Source organism: Nerophis ophidion, unplaced genomic scaffold (assembly GCF_033978795.1).
Source record: "Nerophis ophidion isolate RoL-2023_Sa unplaced genomic scaffold, RoL_Noph_v1.0 HiC_scaffold_58, whole genome shotgun sequence".
NCBI classification, from domain to species: Eukaryota; Metazoa; Chordata; class Actinopteri; order Syngnathiformes; family Syngnathidae; genus Nerophis; species Nerophis ophidion.
Genome location: NW_026906980.1, coordinates 210,733 through 227,483, shown reverse-complemented (window position 1 = coordinate 227,483; position 16,751 = coordinate 210,733). Strand labels below are relative to the sequence as shown.

General features: G+C 41.8%; 1 protein-coding gene across 7 annotated transcripts in view; it reads left to right on the top strand.

Annotated features, from left to right (window-relative positions):
* The first annotated feature begins 1,997 nt into the window (after positions 1-1,997).
* LOC133547075 (histone deacetylase 9-B-like) overlaps positions 1,998-16,751 on the top strand; it is a 46,165-nt gene continuing 31,411 nt past the window's right edge. The window contains exons 1-6 of one of the 7 annotated variants that reach the window (XM_061892867.1): positions 2,007-2,406; positions 2,496-2,625; positions 11,541-11,782; positions 12,004-12,198; positions 15,046-15,176; positions 15,268-15,389. In XM_061892867.1, the coding sequence (XP_061748851.1) occupies positions 11,612-11,782; positions 12,004-12,198; positions 15,046-15,176; positions 15,268-15,389 (619 nt within the window). In that variant the 5' untranslated portion in view covers positions 2,007-2,406; positions 2,496-2,625; positions 11,541-11,611. Of the gene's footprint in view, positions 2,407-2,495; positions 2,657-3,327; positions 3,352-11,540; positions 11,783-12,003; positions 12,199-15,045; positions 15,177-15,267; positions 15,390-16,751 lie in introns of those variants that run through there. The other 6 variants (XM_061892868.1, XM_061892866.1, XM_061892865.1 and 3 more) reach the window with 6 other exon arrangements.

Here is a 16,751-nt window from a genome sequence, read left to right as displayed (position 1 = left end):
AAATATCTACTAACGTTACTTACCGTGATGTGCTTCCTCAAATTTGACGTTGAGTTCATGTAAGCTGAAAATGTCCACTTGTTTGGGGAGACACATACGACAACGCCTTACATGACTGTTTTTTTGGTTGTCTGAAGCGTGAACATCCATTTTATGTGAGGCCAGGGGTGTTTGCGTTCGTTGTTGTCTCTGCCATTGTTTTTGTTGTTTGCCACTGAAACTTTTTGGGCAGTTAATCATGTGACCGCCTGGCTCTGTTTGATTGGTGAAATGGAGTCAAACGTCACCAGTGACTGCATTTGATTGGTGAAACGCAGGCATGCGATAGATTCTACTTTGAAGCTATGTCGGACTAACCAAAACAAAAAAAACGTGTATTAACAGATTGATAAAAATCAGTAGCGAGTAGTGAGCTGAATGTAGATAAATGGAGCGGAGTAAAAGTAATGTTTCTTCTCTATAAAAATACTCGCTAAGCGCTGGAGCCTATCTCAGCTACAATCGGGCGGAAAGCGGGATACACCCTGGACAAGTCGCCACCTCATCACAGCAAAGTTTATTTATACAGCCCTAAATCATGAGTGTCTCAAAGGGCTGCACAAGCTACAACGACCCCACATCACGGCAAAGAAAAACTCAACACAATGGGCTACAATGAGAAACTTTGGAGGGAACCGCAGCTGTGGGGACCACCCCTCCACCCCAGGTCCTGACTATGAACAGCTAGCGCGTCGTCTGTTGTCACCTAATCTGTGCAGAAAAGAGACGGCAGATCAACTGTTCTGAAAGGGAGGTCTATTTAAAGACTAGAGTATGCATATGAGTTCTATGTTTCTACTGAGGTAGCATGCCAAACTGTTACCGGTAGGGCATTCCAGAGTACTGGAGCCCGAATATAAAACGCTCTATAGTATAGGGTGGTATAGCTCGGTTGGTAGAGCGGCCGTGCCAACAACTTGAGGGTTGCAGATTCGATCCCCGCTTCCGCCATCCTAGTCACTGCCGTTGTGTCCTTGGGCAAGACACTTTACCCACCTGCTCCCAGTGCCACCCACACTGGTCTAAATGTAAAAATGTGTTATTGGGTTTCACTATGTAAAGCGCTTTGAGTCACTAGAGAAAAAGCGCTATATAAATTTAATTCACTTCACTATAGCCCACAGAGGTTTTTTTTGTACCAACTGTAATCTTACAGTGATAATAATGAGAACCGTGATCAATTTGGTCACAATAACCGTGATATGCAACTTTCATATTGTTACCTCCCTACTCAAACCACAAGATAATCGGTCAGGATATTCTTAAATGACATCAGATATTCAAGCGTTTGCTGACTTTGGTCGGAGAGATGAAACCCCAGCACCAAATTGTCTCAATCATCTGCATGTGTGTATTGAGCTTCAGAACACGTCTTTTCGTGAGCCAGTGGTCTGGTAATTTGTCTTGGCAAATTTAACCCACCGTTTTGACAAAGGATAGTTATACTCACCACTCCATACAGCAACACTTCTTCCTGTTTGCATTCTTACATCCAACACTGATAATTGGAGCAGAGAGCGCTCTTGAGTTCTCTATGAACCGATATGGACCGGGGAAAGAAAAACACACTGTTTAAATATAAAACCTGTATTTTTATGAATCAAATGAAAGACGCAGCTGTATGAACCACTTGATGAACACATGAACACGGGATCCAGTCTCTCTGGTACCTGCAAGAACAAATGAAGACAGAAATAGGGAGCGAGTGAAACATGCCGAACAACTCAAGTAACAGAAAAAAAGGAGAGAAAGGGAGGAGGAATCAAGCCTCCATCTGCAGAGAGGGGAGTCAAGAGACATGCCTTCTGGCGGGAGCTGCAGAAGACAGCTGTGTTTGGTGTGGTATTTTTAAACGCATCAATGCTGCTCCAATCCCCGCGCCTTGCCTGACCTATTTTTAGCCAGGGCTGGCTATTGTTCTATTTCTGTCACCTGTGGGCCACGCAGTTGTTGATTCACATGCAAATGAAGCTCACGCCCTCCCCGGCTTGCATCGCTCCCTTTTGCGAGACGCTCAGTGTACACTTTGCCAGGCAACTCTTCTTCGCCTTTGCGGGCTCCTTCCTCTCTGACTCTTTGCTGAGAAGAGACGGCAAACAGTCCTCTGCGTAGAACGCGGGGCTCCTGCTTTCCAGTGAGAGCGTTGTTCTCGGAGGAGGAGGCGGAGGAAGGCTGTGGCGGCGGTCGCTCCCCCGAGTGGCAGTAGGGGTGGCTCTTTCTGTGACGGCGTGCCATGCGACCTGAGCGCTAAGTGGAGTATGCTGCAGACGATTTACGAGAGCGAGTCAAGTTTCTCCACAACGGACGACCGCATTGGAGCCCAGACGCTCCCCAACCAGAGCAGGATGCACAACGTGAACAACTCAGGTGAGCAGCCTTTTTAGTTGTGCAGCCCGGGGGAATCTCAGCCTTTGATTGTATTATTTCCCACCCCTTTTCCTGCTGGTGCATTCCAGCCTCACACGCTCGTCCATCCTCCGTGTGTTTGCCTCTCTCCCTCGCTCCCTCTCTTTCACACTCTCAACTCTGGACTCAGCCAGTCTCTCGTTCTGCGTGTGCAAAGACAACTCTCAGCTGAGCTAAGAGGTAGGAAGCAGCCACTTCTTCCAGATTCCAGGTATTTAATCGTGTGTCTCGTAACAAAGTGTGTCAGATACGATGTTGTTTTTCTACCAAACAATACAAGGAGGAAGTGTTCTGCCACCATTGCTGTGCTCGAGCCGGCAGAAATGAGTCAGAGAGAACACGAACGGCTTGTTGTGTTTTTGTGCACTTTTTTTAGGGAAGTGGAAATAGTGTGACAGGAATGCTGTGAGGGGACATCTCAAAGGTTTCTCTCAGGACATTTACCACAGACAGTTCTATTTTTTGCTCTGCCAGTAACATACATCATAAACGTACAATGGCTGACTCAAATCTGAATGACTATTCAGTGAATGGATGAGTCACTTTGCCATGCATCTTGCTGTTGATGAAATGTTTGAATGGCCTTTGAATAGCAGTTAGGAGTTGAAGTGAAACCATTGTCATGACAAAGTGCAGATTAGTTCATCTAAAAGAATTGGACCAGATTAGAAGACTGCGAATAGACAACATTATGGTTTTGGTATGAAATAACAGTTTTGACTGCAGGCTACGAGCTGCACAAATTTAGAAGTAAGACAGGAGGATGACAATTTCCATCTGTCCATAAAACGCCTTGTCACACTTCTTGTCTTTCTGTGTGTGTGCGAGGCCTGTGAGGAAAACAACGGCTGCACAGAGCAACTGAATTCAGCCTCCTTGCTTATTCTGTGGGTCAGCTATTCTTAGGTGAGTTATTTTCGGCTTATGGCATTAGCCTGCTAAGATTAGGCGGTCTGTGCGTTATCATTCCATCTTGGCGTGCTCCTGATATAACAGTGCTTTGGAACATATATTTATAGAATTCTCTCATTTGTCTGTTGAGTTTGTCCTTCTCGCTTAATGGCAAACGTGTGGAGAAAAATAAATCTGGGGTTCAGAAGGTGTTGCTTTAATTAGTCTGGGCGGATTTAATACGGGCTTGAGGGTCATGTGCTCTGAATTTTAGGTCAGTGGACATTGTCCCAGGTGTTTGGGGTCAGTTGAGTAAGAGGTCTGTTGTTTCAAGGAAATCACCATAACCTTTTATGAAAAATAAAAGGGCATGTGTGTTCGCAACGTCAGGAAAAACTCAACCAAATGAGCTCTCCACATACTGTAGGAAACTAATTAGCTCAGTCGCCCGGCACAAAATATCATTCAAGCCTACATCAATAGGAACCTTGCAGACAATAAAGAGTCTTCCTAACAAGCCTCCTTGTGTGGCTCGTCATGTTTCATCGCAGTGTGTTTGAAGTGTTCACGACTTAATCAGGAGTATTTTTCATTAGTTTTTGCCATTTTTGACTTCATTTTCAAAGGATGCTAGTAAAGAGTAGTGTACTCTTTTTCAGGTATGATAGATTTTTGGTGATTCATCTATGAGCATGACCCGATGGAATATGTTTAGAAGACTTTACAAATTATTTTCACTGTCAAAGACTCTCTGAGTTTTGCATTCCTCTTGCATTAATACTAAAGGGACGGGCCATTGTGAGTTGTTGTTTGTTGACAGCAGAACAGGAGATGACCAGACTCTTGTCTCGAGTGAGGGGATTTGGGTCACTTCTCTTTGTTAACAAACAGCCTGTAAGTCTCAAATCTGGCTCAGCTGCAAGGACAAGCCTGTGTCTTAAAAATAAAGTGCCGTTTCCTGCTTTAGACTTGCCAGTTGCTGAAAATAACAAGGCACTTAATTAGAGATGCAGTGCCACATTGCAGGCCCAAGGATCAGCTTATTTTTCCCCCGTGTCGAACATCTTCTGTCTTTGCTTCTATTTATATAGTCAGATTTAGATCGGTAAACATCTCAGGCAAGATACAAGACAAAGGGAGCTAAAATGATGATTAAAACATCCAAGTTGGGTAAAATGTGCCTAAAAGCAATGCAACTGGTGTGATATTGGTCTGAAAGTTGTTAGGGATTACGTTGAAAAACATTCATTTAAATTGCGACTGTAATTGATTTGCTGAATAGTGTTCTTGTAAAAAAAATACCATCATTCTGAACACTACTTGTTACTTGTTTCTCCATGTGCATATACTTTTTTTATCCCTTCATTTAATGACACAAGGGCAAACTGAAAGTTTGAAAAGAGCTTTGCATTTTCTATTCAGTGTGGGATATTTATATTATGAATGGCTTGTTTCTCAGGCTAAGCCCCTTTTATTTCAGGCTGCCATCTCAAATTAGGGCCGTGATTGTCGCTGTAACCAAGAGCAAGACTGACGCTACGCAAACGGACTAGAGAAATAAACACTTTCAGGACACTGGCAGTTCACACTGCAGCGGTCAAGGGCTGTGAGTCACCCAATCGCCGCTCAGGGAGGAATTTGGGCATGGGCCTGGGTGCTTGTCTCCCACTGGTGCTAAAAACACATTTAGGGGCTGTCATTCATAAATATCTTGTTTACCAGCGCTTCATGTGCAGGTGTTTCCAGCCAACCTGGAGGCGCCTCATTCTAATCCGGCAAAACATTTATAGTCATTATGGCCCCCAAAGTCCAACACAATCAGTTTTCTGACGACAAATTGTAACGAGAAGTTGACCACTGTATGATAAAACAAAATAAAACTACTAAAAAGGAAAAGTACTCACTTTATTAGTTCAGTACCGACATTTGTAATTGTAATAGAGTGTTAGGAACAATAACAGCAAAAACAGATACAGTTTGGTCCCAGCTGCTATAATAGAACTTAACAACGCACAATACCATTTTGTGCAATTTATTATTTTATTTGTAGTATTTTACTCAGACCTGGCCTAAATTCATTTGATTGTGACTTTATATCTGATCCTTTTCATGGGTAACTTTGAGTACATTTACATTTTATAATCTTACCTAATGTTTTTACTGGAAGTCTTTGTATTGCATGTTTAAGATCTTACTTGTTCCATTATGTTTAACGGATGTCCAAATCCTGTTGGTTGCCAAACAAGTTGTACTTTGCAATAAAGTAACCTAACTTAGGTTAATCTAGAAGACAGTAATCATGTGCCGTTTGTTTGTGTAGATTTTCAATTCTTTATATTTCACATTTTAGCTGCTAATATTTACATTGACTCTGTAAAAGGAATATGTATATGTAATTGATATTTAATCAACTTTGAAGCTATGTTGTTCCATATCTCTTTATTGAACTTGAACTTTCACAGTATCATGTTAGACCCGCTCGACATCCATTGCTTTCCTCCTCTCCAAGGTTCTCATAGTCATCATTGTCACCGACGTCCCACTGGGTGTGAATTTTTCCTTGCCCTTATGTGGGCCTACCGAGGATGTCGTAGTGGTTTGTGCAGCCCTTTGAGACACTAGTGATTTAGGGCTATATAAGTAAACATTGATTGATTGATTGATTTATTATCACACTTCCGCTTTACTGTCATTAGTAGGGTTGCCAAACTTCCTTTGAAAAACGGATTCGTATTTAGTAACAAAAATTTGGAGCCCAGAAGAATATCCCTCAATCTGTTGGGTTCTCGATGGACTAGACTCTCACATTGTCTACTAATTTAACAATTTTAGAATTGTACCCACTCGACATCCATTGCAGCCGATCATCCTGTAGTGGGGTCCCTACAGCTGCTGTTTCTTCTCCAGGTTTCTTCTTTTTTCCCCAGCTGGGGTCTTTTGAGTTTGCTCTTGCCTAGATGTGGGTTTAGATTAGGGGATGTCACTGTGAGTGTGAGACACTCGTGATTAAGGGCTGTATGAATACATTTTGATTGATTGAGTCTAAAAAGGAATCACTTTGTTTATTTTAAGGTGACAATCAAACATAGTTAATAAAATGTCAATTTTACACCAAATCTATTACATTACTCTGTCACCAATGATTGATTGATTGAAACTTTTATTAGTAGATTGCACAGTACAGTACATATTCCGTACAACTGACCACTAAATGGTAACACTCGAATAAGTTTTTCAACTTGTTTAAGTCGGGGTCCACGTTAATCAATTCATGGTAAGTAGTACAAAATAGCAGAATTAAAAAATGTTTACTATTCTATTATTCATTCATGTTTGCACAATGCTACAGTCTTCTTCCTTTTGTGGCAGAGGGCGAGGGTTCGATCCGCAGAAAAAATAATTACTGAACAATGTGTAACTTGCCATTTCAAATGAAAAACAAATTCTTTGATAAAACATATTGTTGAAAAACAGTACAATAGATTGTACTACTAACAACTCCAATGGTTTTATTAAAGGGGACCTGCACTTTTTTATTTATTTGGCCTATCGCTCACAATCCTTATGAAAGACATGACAATAGAGCCAATACGAAGGTCTTGAAGTCCTGGGTTCAAATCCAGGCTCGGGATCTTTCTGTGTGGAGTTTGCATGTTCTCCCCGTGAATGCGTGGGTTCCCTCCGGGTACTCCGGCTTCCTCCCACTTCCAAAGACATGCACCTGGGGATAGGTTGATTGGCAACACTAAAATTGGCCCTAGTGTGTGAATGTGAGTGTGAATGTTGTCTGTCTATCTGTGTTGGCCCTGCGATGAGGTGGCGACTTGTCCAGGGTGTACCCCGCCTTCCGCCCGATTGAAGCTGAGATAGGCGCCAGCGGCCCCCGCGACCCCGAACGGGAATAAGCGGCAGAAAATGGATGGATGGATGGATGTGTTACGCATGTATTCGTACTACTCCAAATCATGAATCAAGTAAACTAGTACAAAGTACTATTGAAATAAATGAAAAAAAAAAAGTAAAAAAAAACCAACAAAAGTCACTATGGGTGAAGGGTGAAGACAAGTGAGCTGACAAGATGTCCCTTATTAATTATTTAGGAAGCTGTAGTCCAGTGGTAGGGAACCTATGGCTCTCGAGGCAGATGTGGCTATTTTGATGACTGCATCTGAATCTCAGATAAATCTTAGTTGACATTGCTTAACACGGTAAGTAATTATTAATTCCGCTGGTAATCACAGTGTTAAAAATAACGTTCAAATTATAAAACATTCTCATGCATTTTTATCCAACCATCCATTTTCTATCGCACCTGTTCAAGAAGTCGCATTAATGGAAATAAGTATTATATTTATTATTGGTTAGCTTTAGAATAACATTGTTATTAAAAAGAATAAGAGACTTATTATACTCTAAAAATGTTGATCTTACTTAAAAATTCACGCATTTAATTGTATTCAGTGTTAAAAAATATTATATGTCTCTCACGGAAATACATTTTGAAATATTTGGCTTTCATGACTCTCTCAGCCAAAAAAGTTCCCGACCCCTGCTGTAGTCACTGGTACTCTTCTGGGCTGACGTAAAAAATAAGCGCAAGACAATTCTAATTAATGAGCTGAAGTCTTGCAAGATTTGCTGGCATTGTTTTGTCTTTGAAAACATTGTGGTTGGACTCCGAATTGTACCAATTTCGGAGCATTAGACTTGGTACTAATGAACTGAACATTACATGCGACACAGCGTTTTTATTTTTGCTTGCGTTAAATTAAGCTGGGTGCCTCACAAATGCGGCAGTCTTTCGCACTTTGTCTATATTAAGCCTGTGCTCAGAAAAGCGTTTATATTTAACCCTGTTAACTGCCGCTCCGGTATTCTTGTCTGCCTACGGATTCTTTTCCTTTGACAGAAGCCGCGGATTTTAGTTGCAGGTGGTGGCAATGCGTGTGTGTGCTTTTTTCATCAAACAGCGCCCGGTGAAGCATCTCAGTCATAAAACATGTTCAAAACTCATCACACAGTACCTTAAAGCTCTCATTTTCTCTCAAGTTTTGCAGCTCCACTCGGTGCTATTTCTGTGGACGTAGTGTGTACGAGAATAGAACAGGGTGCATGAGGCTGTTGTGGTTTCCTCAAGGGCCATTTCGCTCAGCCTCGGTTATCAAATGTGGCCTCAAGCCTTCACACTCCCGCCTCCGTCTTCCTCTCTTATCTGAGAAATAGTGATGGAGGCTCTGTTTAACGCGGCAATCAAAGGGGAGATTCTTAATGTCATTAGCAGTCAGGGCAGGGAATGAAATATGAGATTAATTAGATATCACAGTTTCGAGTCCTCCCAGCCAGCAGGTATTTTTGTTGCTATTTTTAGCACCATTAGGCAGAAGTAGCACCGGCGGCGTCAGGCCGAGTCCTTGAACGATTCACAGGTTCATGGCTGTTCCAGGAACAGTGCCTGTTACATGGGAGTCCTTTTGTCAAGCACTTACACGCCAAGATGAATATTCCTTGTCATCGGAGAGGAGTCTGATCCACAGGTACCTATTCCCATGCCTACTGAGCTGCTGCCCTCCGCTGTCATTTCTCTGGAGCTGTTTATAGAACACCACAGCTCAGGAGTCCCTGCTGGCTGTCTTCAGTCTTTTGAACCTCCTTTTAAGTCTAGTTATCACTCACCATTCTCTCATGTGTTTGGTTTTTGTCATCTTTTTTAATCGTGCCTCTCCGTGCTGGGGACGCCGCTCTTTTATAAGCGCTGATATAATAATCCGTGTGTCACATTGCCACAGCAGGCAGGAGAATACACGCGGCGAGATGCCGTATCTGCAAGATGGGGTGGCGGTGGCGGGGTGTAATTACGTAGCTGGCGTTGCCATGACAGCAGCAAGTTAGGGTGGTGGATACTAAGGTGTGGGGGTTGTCACAGACCAGGATTGCGCCACTTGCTTTTATGTTGCTATTTATAATCAGCGCCCGCCGCATACGCACGAAATGGTGGCGGTGTAGGAGAAAAACAAAACAAACCGATGCCTCACAGTCCCAGGGAGCATGAGGGCGTTGCTGCCGATTACCGACGGCTGTTATGGACAGATGCTGCCTACTTGACAGCTTTAAAAGCTTCATTAAAATGTACGATGCCGGATAACGGCATTGCAACAAGGATGTAAAAAGGCAGTCGTGTCAAATTTCTCCCTTAGCTCCAGTGAACAGGTGATAGACTTTACTGTTTGTGTGTGTGTGTGTTTGCCACCTCCTGCCTGTAGAACATTAGGGCGATGAATGCACTCTATAAATCTCCCCACAGCTTCCGGAATTTCAAGTAGGTTTGAATGTTTCTCCTGCGTCAAAACACTGTGCAGCAGCCCAGGCTGTGTGTGCATGTGTGTGTGTGTTTGTGCGTGTGTGTACCCTTCATTGGCGGTTACTTCACCATCACTTTTGCTAACGCACAGAAATCAATCTGGCAGGACGTTTTGGACAAAGCCGATCAGTGGTGACTCCCATGCTCAAATTCCCGTTGAACCGTACGTTTTCTGGTCAAAGATCAGAGGCAGATTTTTACCTCGGACGATTTCAAAACCGATTTTATGCAAGTACTGATTATTCTGTGGGGCTGAAGTAAGGGAACGGTGTTTTAAACCAGACTATATCCTCATGGGAGCATCATATCCTCTGCAGTGGTCACACACATGTCCATCCTCAGGAGGATATAGAGAGCTACTGTATCAGATCAAAAGGAGGCGTTGTCTCTTTGAAAAATACCAACAATGACTAACAGATCTTGTTATGATTAAACTTCCACAGACTTGGGCTGGATGTCATTTGTTTATTAAAACAGAGAGAAGATGGTATTTAAAGAAATAATTCAAAATGACCACGCCGCCGCTCCGTGCCAAGCGTCCTTTGGGTCCACTAGAGCTGCTCCCAGTAGATGCTGCCGGATGCGATCCAGTGTTTGTTTTTAGAAACCATTATAATTGCAGGTTCACATGAGACAAAGCTGTGCCTCTCAGTTCTTACTCCTCTCCTCCTATTCCTCCCTCTAGTTCAGGGGTGTCAAACGTATGGCCCGAGGGCCGGATCAGGCCTGTGAAGAGGTTTTGTCCTTGAGCAAGACACTTGCTCCTGATGGGTCATGGTTAGGGGCTTGCATGGCTGCTCCCGCCATCAGTGTGTGAATGTGTGTGTGAATGGGTGAATGTGGAAATAGTGTCAAAGCGCTTTGAGTACCTTGAAGGTAGAAAAGCGCAATACAAGTATAACCCATTTACCATTTTATCCAGCCCCGGGATGAGTTTGCTAAGTATAAAAATGAACCTGAAATGTTTGAATGAAAGAAACAGCTGTTTTAAATGTGTCCACTAGATGTCCCAATTGCAATTCTTGTTATCGTTGTAGATGATGCTACATATGTACAAAAAAACCCCACATGATTAGTCGAAAAAAATTATCAACCTACATAAATAACATACTGTAATTTGATTTTGATATAAATTTTTTTTTTAATCTTGATAGATTGAAAATTAACACCAATGAGTTGACTGATGAACTTTGTCACATAATTTATTCAGAAAATATAAATAACAACAAATAAAAATAGAATACTATTAACCGCAACATGTAAGTGTAAAAAAAACCTAACAACATTAGAATTTGTACAATTTCAGAATGTCCTTGTTCTATATTTAAACAAAAAAAAAAATCGGAAGTTGTCTTTATTTTTAAGTTGTCGTGCTGTGATTTACCAGTCCGGCCCATTTGGGAGTACATTTTTCTCTATGTGGCCCCCGATTAAAGATTAGTTTGACACCCCTGCTCTTGTTGATACTTGTTGTAGTTTAATCCATACATCCATCCTTACGTTCAGTTTTAGTATTCCACCACCGGTGGAATACTAAAAATAGTATACTAGGCGGTAAAGCTCAGTTGGTAGCGTGGCCATGCCAGCAACTTGAGGGTTACAGGTTCGATCCCCGCTTTCGCCATCCTAGTCACTGCCGTTGTGTCCTTGGGCAAGACACTTTACCCACCTGCTCCCAGTGCCACCCACACTGGTTTAAATGTAACACAGATATTGTGTTTCACTACGTAAAAGTGCTTTGAGTCACTAGAGAAAAGCGCTATATAAATATAATTCACTTCACTTCAGCTGTGTCACATGACTGGTAGTGACTTCCTGTTCTTTATTCTCTTTCTTTGCAACCCAGTGGAGATAAAGTCTGAAGTGCCGCTGGTAGTGGAACCTCTGTCTCCGTTGGACCTACGAACAGACCTGAGGATGCTGGGGCCAGGCTCGGACCCGGGGCTCTGGGAGAGGCAGCTCCAGCAGGAGCTCCTGCTTATCCAGAAGCAGCAGCAGATCCAGAAGCAGCTACTCATCAGCGAGTTCCAGAAGCAGCACGAGAAGTTAACTCGTCAACACCAGGCTCAGCTCCAAGAGCACCTCAAGGTGGGCGTTTAGTGGCAGAGTGGTGTGCGGCACATCAGAGCCCTCAAAACAAAACAGCATGAAATACTAGAACATTGAGGTGGGGGGAAAAAGAGACAGCTCAATAATGTAGTGTTTTTAGAGACAAACGTCAAATTGTCCATCACAGCAGCACACTAAGCCAAGCTAAATAACTGCTCATCATTCATGCTTTACTGATCCATGGTGTGCTGGGCCCTCAGCTTCAGCAGGAGCTCCAGTCCATGAAACAGCAGCAGGAGCTTGCAGAGAAGGAGCGGCGTCTGGAGCAGCAGCAGAATCAACAGCTCCAACAGAACCAGCAGCAGAACCAGCAGGAGAAAGAGCTGGAGAGACATCGGCGAGAGCAGCACATCTCCTGCTTGAGCCTTCGGGCCAAAGAGCGCGCCAGAGAGAGTAAGAGCTCGACACCAAGGGGGACAATGAGTCATTTAGGGGGCAAAAGGAACCATGAGGATTCCAAAATTACAATACTTGGTATTTTTTCATTCATAACCTAAGAGAAAGTGTATTGTGCTGCTATTATTTTTGTTGAAAAGTTTAATCCTATTTTGTTACTGTAAATTGTATTTTCTTTAATAACTACAGTAGTCATTTCATAAGCAGTGTGGCCATATGCAATAATGTAAACATTGGACATAGGTCTGCAACGTTTAATGTAGGGGTCCCAAACTTTTTGACTCGGTGGCCGCATTGGGTTTAAAAAAATTTGGCCGGGGGCAGAGCCGTATACAGGTATACATATCCAACCATCCATCCATCCATTTTCTACCGCTTATTCCCTTTGGGGTCACGGGGGGCGCTGGTGCCTATCTCAGCTACAACCGGGCGGAAGGCGGTGTACACCCTGGACAGGTCGCCATCTCATCGCAGGGCCAACACAGATAGACAGACAACATTCATACTCACATTCACACACTAGGGCCAATTTAGTGTTGCCAATCAACCTATCCCCAGGTCTTTGGAAGTGGGAGGAAGCCTGAGTACCTGGAGGGAACCCATGCATTCATGGGGAGAACACGCAAACTCCACACAGGAAGATCCCGAGGCTGGATTTGAACCCAGGACTGCAGGACTTTCGTATTGTGAGGCAGACGCACTAACCTTTCTGCCACCATGAAGCTATAGCTATATATATATATATATATGTATATATATATATATATATATATATATATACATATATACATATATAATATATATATATATATATGTGTGTGTGTATATATATATATATACATATATAATGTATATATATATATATATATATATATATATATATATATATATATATATATATATATATATATATATATATATATATATATATATATATATATAGCTTCATGGTGGCAGAAATGTTAGTGCGTCTGCCTCACAATACGGCAGTCCTGGGTTCAAATCCAGCCTCGGGATCTTCCTGTGTGGAGTTTGCATGTTCTCCCTGTGAATGCGTGGGTTCCCTCCGGGTACTCCGGCTTCCTCCCACTTCCAAAGACATGCACCTGGGGATAGGTTGATTGGCAACACTAAATTGGCCCTAGTGTGTGAATGTGAGTGTGAATGTAGTCCGTCTATCTGTGTTGGCCGTGCGATGAGGTGGCGACTTGTCCAGGGTGTACCCCGCCTTCCGCCCGATTGTAGCTGAGATAGGCGCCAGCGCCCCCCGCAAAAGGGAATAAGCGGTAGAAAATGGATGGATGGATGGATGGATATATATATATATACACACAACTATATATATACATATATATATACTGTGTATATATATATATATATATATATAGATATACATATATACCTATATATATATACACATACATTTACATATATGTATATATATATATATGTATGTTTGTGTATATATATATATATGTGTGTGTATGTATATATATAAAGTCGATGGAAAAAGGCATTTTTCGACAGTATGATTTGCCTGAGCTGCGAGGAGACACCGAGAGTAACAAGCGGTAGAAAATGGATTACAAAGGACAGATTTAAGAAAAATAATAACGTTTTTTTTTAACTTGGAATTTGTCACGGGCCGTATTTTGGGGACCCCTGGTTTAATGGATTAGAAGAAAGAAAAAAAGATTTATAGTCTGTTGCTTCGATTAATGGTTTGATGAGCGTAAGTAATATCAATTAGAAAAACCTACATCGCATGAAATGCCCAGAACTTTAAACAACATTCTGGTAGTTTTTGCTGCAGTAGAGTGCAATTGAGAGCAGGACTGTGTTGGTCAGTGATCTGTGTTGTGGCAAACAGCAGAGATTAAAAACAAAAATAACTAGTGCACATATGTCAATTGGACAATTTCAATGTTGATGATGTGCATTTATTAGAAAACAAGAATGAAGGTTGTGGCAAGCAAAAAATGCTGTTGCTTGTTTGAACTATATTCCCTAAATTACTTATTGAGCTTTTAGCGTGTGATTTATGTGACTACGCGATTAATCGAACACACAAATTGAGAGTTTACTGAAATAATCCACAGTTGTAGCCCCAGATGGACAGTGTATATTTTGCTCCATACAATTTAATCGAATTTATTTTAACTGTTGTAAATCTGTACAATATATCAATCAATCAATCAAAGTTTATTTGTGTAGCCCTTAATCACAAGTGTCTCAAAGGGCTGTACAAGCCACAACGACATCCTCGGCTCAGGGCAAGAAAAAACTCAACCCAATGGGATACAATGAGAACTATATATACCTATATACTACCTATATACTTCAGTTACAGCAATAAAATAGACCATTTCAGGGCGATGACAATGCTAAAGACTATAATGGCACATGCCTCACAATGGTGAATTTGAAGTTGCCCAATGCAATGTCATCCTCACATTTTGTTGAAAACATTTGTTGAAAATAGCACTGTAAAAAAATAGCTCAGTGTCTAGGGTTACATTTATGTTTTTACATCCTGTCTATTATTAGAGGAGATAACTTATGACTTTGTCAGCTCAGGTAATTTGAAACGGTGCCCTGGAACTGTCGGCCTCCAATATGTAACAGGGTTCTTTAAGCAGTAGCTGGGGTTTTTTAATTTTTTGGGGGGGAGGGGGCATCTAACGCTCTTAAGCCACTAGGGGGAGATGTCCCTTCATGAGTTGTGTCTGCCCACTCAGAGGAAGTAAAATGTGTCGTATTTCAGGGCATTGTGAGGAAATTACAGCACTGTATTGAGTCAAGACATCCGTAGGGTAACCCCAATCCTTGTTTTTTCATCTTTTGGTCTCGCAGGTGCAGTGGCCAGTACGGAGGTGAAGCAGAAACTCCAAGAGTTTCTGTTAAGCAAATCAGCAAAGGACCCTGCCAGTAATGGCGGCAATCATTCGTTCATTCACCACTCTAAGCTCTGGTACAGGTAACTATTATGTCTTTTTTTTTCTGGTATGGGAAATGTACATCACTCAAACACATTGCATGAATATTTACTCAATGCTTTGTGTGGTCAGGTCCTCCCATCACACATCCCTGGACCAAAGCTCTCCCCCCCTGGGCGGCATGTCCCCTACCTGCCACTACACTCTGCCATCACCCATTGACAGCAAGGACGACTTCCCCTTGAGGAAGACAGGTTTGCATATTTGCATTTTGTGGCACACACATACATTTACATGCTGTGATAGGCTCCAGCACACCCCGCGACCCCGAAAGGCACAAGCGTTAGAAAATGGATGGATGGATGGATGGATAGGCTCCTACAGTACTTGCTTGTGTTCATTTCTGCACACTGGGATCATGCCTTGTACCTTAAGGAGTTCAAGAATAGTGGGCTGCTTTTGTAGCTATTGCAGCTTGGGAACTGTATGTGTTTGGCACAGGAAATAGTACTTTTGAGTCCAGTCGTGAGTCCTAAGGGGAACATTAGAGAGTGCCTTGAGGCACAAAAATGGACTCCCCCTTATATCTGACAGTCATTGATAATACAGTGAGGTTCTTTTTGACCCCATGTCAATCAAGAGGTCGGCAGAGCCATTCAGTGGTTTCCTGGGCTTGCTGATGACCTGCTAATAACGTCAGTCAGGCTCATTAAAACCTCTGCCTCTCACTCGTCCCTCCAGGGCAGTGGTAACCAAACTTTTAACAGTCCCCTAACCCTTTAGATATTTCATCTGAAGCCATGTCCTACTCCTGCACAATTAAAAGCAATTCATTATTTAATACTTCTATGTCCCTGCGCCGGGACCTGTGCCATGTCCGCCATATCTGTTGACTCATCCAGCTGTGGTAAAATTCACAAACTCGTATGAGCTGCGATACCAACCGCGTTGTTTGATGAAAGCACGGTCTGTAGAGTTTTTGTACATCTTAATCCTGTGGTCACCAACCTTTTTGAGCCCAAGATCCCAGGTCTCAGCCAAAAAACAGATGTATACTTGTTTATTCACAATAAATAAATAAATACATACATATATATATATATATATATATATATATATATATATATATATACCTATATATGTATATAAACATACATTTACACATATGTATATATATTTATATATATATATACATATATATATACCTATATATGTATATAAACATACATTTACACATATGTATATATATTTATATACATATACATAATATATATATTTATATATATACATGTGTGTATATATGTGTGTGTGTGTGTGTATATATATATACACATATATATATATTCACACACACACACAAGCTATATATATATATATATATTATATATATATATATATATATTTTTGCTGTGCCTAGGGCCAATTACAAACGAGTCACGGGCCACAGTTGGACCCTTTCCTGTACTTTGGGAACCCTTGCTGTAGAAGCTAACTATTTATGGCCACTAAAGACTTAGTACCGCACTGTTTTGTTCATTATATGGTCACATATGGGGCGCGAGTCACATGGTTGTCTTACATCAGCGCCTCAAGTAGTCGAATTAGCTGTTCCCGTT